Source organism: Calidris pugnax, unplaced genomic scaffold (genome assembly GCF_001431845.1).
Source record: "Calidris pugnax isolate Ruff unplaced genomic scaffold, ASM143184v1 scaffold1959, whole genome shotgun sequence".
Taxonomy (NCBI): domain Eukaryota; kingdom Metazoa; phylum Chordata; class Aves; order Charadriiformes; family Scolopacidae; genus Calidris; species Calidris pugnax.
This window is the reverse complement of record NW_015092303.1, coordinates 1-4,813: the sequence shown is the minus strand read 5'-3', so window position 1 is coordinate 4,813 and position 4,813 is coordinate 1. Positions and strand designations below refer to the sequence as shown.

At 54.6% G+C, this 4,813-nt stretch overlaps 1 protein-coding gene across 1 annotated transcript in view; it reads left to right on the top strand.

The window, feature by feature from the left end:
• Positions 1 to 4,809, top strand: part of LOC106900314 (serine/threonine-protein phosphatase 1 regulatory subunit 10-like) — a gene marked incomplete at its 3' end in the record, with an annotated part of 9,319 nt that extends 4,510 nt beyond the window's left edge. The window contains exons 2-7 of the mRNA XM_014962330.1: positions 66 to 152; positions 262 to 397; positions 2,149 to 2,200; positions 4,309 to 4,386; positions 4,472 to 4,642; positions 4,759 to 4,809. Coding sequence (XP_014817816.1) covers positions 66 to 152; positions 262 to 397; positions 2,149 to 2,200; positions 4,309 to 4,386; positions 4,472 to 4,642; positions 4,759 to 4,809 — 575 coding nt within the window. The remainder of the gene's footprint in view (positions 1 to 65; positions 153 to 261; positions 398 to 2,148; positions 2,201 to 4,308; positions 4,387 to 4,471; positions 4,643 to 4,758) is intronic.
• Between the last annotated feature and the right edge of the window lie 4 nt (positions 4,810 to 4,813).

Sequence of the window (4,813 nt, the reverse complement as noted above, 5' to 3'; positions counted from 1 at the left end):
CCCCTCCCAGCAGTGTCACCACAACCCAAGAGGGGGGTCTTAACACTTCATTTCTTCTTAATTAGCTTAATGAAGGACTCACAGAAGATGGTGAGTCGCTGCATCTACCTGAACATCTTGCTGCAGACGCGGGCGCAGGAGATCCTGGCAAAGTAAGAGCGAGGAAATGGGGGTCTGGGGGGGGTCTAAACCAGCAGGAATTGGGGGGGGGCGCCCCTTTTTTTGCCTGATCTTGACGGATTTTCTTTCTTTTTCCCCCAGATTTATCCGCATCGGGGGTTACAAGCTGCTCAACACCTGGCTCACCAGTTCCAAAGCCACCAACAACGTCCCCTTCCTGCAGCAGATCCTCCTCACCCTCCAGCACCTGCCCCTCACCGTCGACCACCTCAAACAGGTCGGGGTGGCCCCCGGGTGTCCCCCCCCCTGCTGGCTTTAGGGTCCCCAGGTGGCTTTTGTGTCCCTTCAAGGTGGCTTTTGTCTCCCTGGGTGATTTTTGTGACCCTCAAGGTCCCCAGGGTGGCTTTTGTCCCCTTGGTGTTGCTTTTGTCACCCCCCTTGGCTGGCTTTTGGGTCCCTCCCTGGTGCCTTGTGTCTCCCCTGGTGGCTTTTGTTCCCCCCAGTGGATTTTTGTGTCCTTCTTGGGTGACTTTTGGGTCCCCAGGGTGGTTTTTGTCATCTTGGTGTTGCTTTTGTGTCCCCTAAAGGGGCTTTTATCTCCCTTGGGTGGCTTTAGGCTCTCCTGAGTGTCTTTTGGGTTCCCCTTGGATATTTTTTGGGTCCCTCCTGGGTGGCTTTTGTCTCCCCTGGTGGCTTTTGGGTCCCCCCCCGGGTGATTTTTGTGTCCCTTCCAGGTGGCTTTTGGGTCCCCAGGGTGACTTTTGTCTCCATGGCCTGGCTTTTGGGTCCCTTCAGGGTGGCTTTTTTCTCCCTGGGTTGGCTTTTGTGTCACTCCAGGGTGGCTTGTGTCCCTCCCATGTGGCTTTTGTGTCCCTAGGGTGGCTTTTGTCTCCTTGGCATTGCTTTTGTGCCCCCCCAGAGAGGCTTCACTCTCTCCCAGATGACTTTTGTGTCCCTCTTTGGTGGCTTTTGTCTCCTCGGGTGATTTTTGTGTCCCCCTGAGGTGGTTTTTAGGTCACTCCAGGGTGGCTTGTGTCCCTCTCAGATGGCTTTTGTGTCCCCAGGGTGCCTTTTGTCTCCTTGTCCTTGCTTTTGTGCCCCCCCTTGGCTGGCTTTTGGGTTTCTCCCAGGTGGCTTGTGTCTCCCTTGGTGGCCTTTGGGTCCTCAGGGTGGCTTTTGTCATCTTGGTGTTGCTTTTCTGCCCCCTGAGGTGGGTTTTTCGGTCCCCTAAGGGGGCTTTTGTCTCCCTTGGGTGGCTTTAGTCTTTCCCCAGTGACTTTTAGGTCCCTCTCTGGTGGCTTGTGTCCTTCCAGGGTGGCTTTTGTCTCCTTGGTGGTGTTTTTGTGCCCTTCAAGGTGGCTTTCGGGTCCCTCCATGGTGGCTTGTGTCTCGCATGGTGGCATTTGTGTCCTCCTGAGTGATTTTTGTGTCACTCCAGGGTGGCTTGAGTCTCTCCCGAGTGGCTTTTGGGTCCCCAGAGTGCCTTTAGCTTCCTTGGTGTGGCTTTTGTGTCCCCTGAGGTGGCCTTTATCTCCCTTGGGTATCTTTAGTCTCTCCCAGGTGATTTTTAGGTCCCCCAATGTGGCTTTTAAATCCCTCGTAGGTACCTTTTGTCTCTTGGGTGACTTTTATGGCCCCCAAAGGTGGTTTTATTGTCCTTTCTGGGTGACTTTTGTCTCTCTGGGGTGGCTTTTGGGTGCCCTAAAGGTGACTTTTGTCTCTTGGGTGACTTTTATGTCTCTCTGGGGTGGCTTTTGGGTCCTCTAAAGGTGACTTTTGTCTCTTGGGTGACTTTTATGTCCCTCAAGGTGGCTTTTGGGTTCCTCCCAGGTGGCTTGTGTCTTACCCTGTGCCTTTTATGTCCCCCCAGGGTGGCTTTTGTCCCCTTTAACTGGCTTTTGTCCCCCCCAGGGTGGCTTTTGTCCCCTTTAAAGGGCTTTTGTCCCCTCCAGGGTGGCTTTTGTCCCCTTTAACTGGCTTTTGTCCCCCCACAAGCTCCCCCTCACCCCACATCTCCCTCTTTTCCAGAACAACACAGCCAAGCTGGTGAAGCAGCTCAGCAAGTCGAGCGATGATGAAGGTGAGCACTCCCCAAAACCCCTCAGACCCCCCAAAAACCCCTAAATCTCCCCCCCAACCCCTCTTTTAACCCTTTCTCTCCCCACAGAGCTGCGCCGTCTCGCTTCCATCCTCGTCAGCGACTGGATGGGGGTCATCCGCTCCCAGAGCAGCGCCCAACCGCAGCAGATCCTCCTCACCCTCCAGCACCTGCCCCTCACCGTCGACCACCTCAAACAGGTCGGGGTGGCCCCCGGGTGTCCCCCCCCCTGCTGGCTTTAGGGTCCCCAGGTGGCTTTTGTGTCCCTTCAAGGTGGCTTTTGTCTCCCTGGGTGATTTTTGTGACCCTCAAGGTCCCCAGGGTGGCTTTTGTCCCCTTGGTGTTGCTTTTGTCACCCCCCTTGGCTGGCTTTTGGGTCCCTCCCTGGTGCCTTGTGTCTCCCCTGGTGGCTTTTGTTCCCCCCAGTGGATTTTTGTGTCCTTCTTGGGTGACTTTTGGGTCCCCAGGGTGGTTTTTGTCATCTTGGTGTTGCTTTTGTGTCCCCTAAAGGGGCTTTTATCTCCCTTGGGTGGCTTTAGGCTCTCCTGAGTGTCTTTTGGGTTCCCCTTGGATATTTTTTGGGTCCCTCCTGGGTGGCTTTTGTCTCCCCTGGTGGCTTTTGGGTCCCCCCCCGGGTGATTTTTGTGTCCCTTCCAGGTGGCTTTTGGGTCCCCAGGGTGACTTTTGTCTCCATGGCCTGGCTTTTGGGTCCCTTCAGGGTGGCTTTTTTCTCCCTGGGTTGGCTTTTGTGTCACTCCAGGGTGGCTTGTGTCCCTCCCATGTGGCTTTTGTGTCCCTAGGGTGGCTTTTGTCTCCTTGGCATTGCTTTTGTGCCCCCCCAGAGAGGCTTCACTCTCTCCCAGATGACTTTTGTGTCCCTCTTTGGTGGCTTTTGTCTCCTCGGGTGATTTTTGTGTCCCCCTGAGGTGGTTTTTAGGTCACTCCAGGGTGGCTTGTGTCCCTCTCAGATGGCTTTTGTGTCCCCAGGGTGCCTTTTGTCTCCTTGTCCTTGCTTTTGTGCCCCCCCTTGGCTGGCTTTTGGGTTTCTCCCAGGTGGCTTGTGTCTCCCTTGGTGGCCTTTGGGTCCTCAGGGTGGCTTTTGTCATCTTGGTGTTGCTTTTCTGCCCCCTGAGGTGGGTTTTTCGGTCCCCTAAGGGGGCTTTTGTCTCCCTTGGGTGGCTTTAGTCTTTCCCCAGTGACTTTTAGGTCCCTCTCTGGTGGCTTGTGTCCTTCCAGGGTGGCTTTTGTCTCCTTGGTGGTGTTTTTGTGCCCTTCAAGGTGGCTTTCGGGTCCCTCCATGGTGGCTTGTGTCTCGCATGGTGGCATTTGTGTCCTCCTGAGTGATTTTTGTGTCACTCCAGGGTGGCTTGAGTCTCTCCCGAGTGGCTTTTGGGTCCCCAGAGTGCCTTTAGCTTCCTTGGTGTGGCTTTTGTGTCCCCTGAGGTGGCCTTTATCTCCCTTGGGTATCTTTAGTCTCTCCCAGGTGATTTTTAGGTCCCCCAATGTGGCTTTTAAATCCCTCGTAGGTACCTTTTGTCTCTTGGGTGACTTTTATGGCCCCCAAAGGTGGTTTTATTGTCCTTTCTGGGTGACTTTTGTCTCTCTGGGGTGGCTTTTGGGTGCCCTAAAGGTGACTTTTGTCTCTTGGGTGACTTTTATGTCTCTCTGGGGTGGCTTTTGGGTCCTCTAAAGGTGACTTTTGTCTCTTGGGTGACTTTTATGTCCCTCAAGGTGGCTTTTGGGTTCCTCCCAGGTGGCTTGTGTCTTACCCTGTGCCTTTTATGTCCCCCCAGGGTGGCTTTTGTCCCCTTTAACTGGCTTTTGTCCCCCCCAGGGTGGCTTTTGTCCCCTTTAAAGGGCTTTTGTCCCCTCCAGGGTGGCTTTTGTCCCCTTTAACTGGCTTTTGTCCCCCCACAAGCTCCCCCTCACCCCACATCTCCCTCTTTTCCAGAACAACACAGCCAAGCTGGTGAAGCAGCTCAGCAAGTCGAGCGATGATGAAGGTGAGCACTCCCCAAAACCCCTCAGACCCCCCAAAAACCCCTAAATCTCCCCCCCAACCCCTCTTTTAACCCTTTCTCTCCCCACAGAGCTGCGCCGTCTCGCTTCCATCCTCGTCAGCGACTGGATGGGGGTCATCCGCTCCCAGAGCAGCGCCCAACCGACCGGTGAGCCCCCCAAAATGCCCCCTCTGTCCTTCTCCCCTCAATCCAACCCCAGCACCTCACCCTTTTCCCCATCTTTTCCCCCCAGAACGGGATAAAAAGAAGCGAAAAGAAGAAAACAAAAGCAAAACCCCCGTCCAAGAGAAACCCCAAGAAGCCAAAAGCGAAGCTAAAACCGAGGAGGTGCCGGAGAAGAAAAGGGAAAAACCCAAATCCCTGCGGACCACTGCTCCCAGTCACGCCAAATTCCGCTCCACTGGTACGTGGTGGCACCTTTTGGAGCTGGTTTGGGTTTTTTGGGGGGGATTTGAGGCCTTGCAGTTGCTCTTGGGGTGCTACGAGGGGATGTACTAACGAGGTTTCTCCCCAAAACAGGGCTGGAAATGGAGACTCCTTCGTTAGCGCCCGTGAAGAAAATTAACTCTTCTTC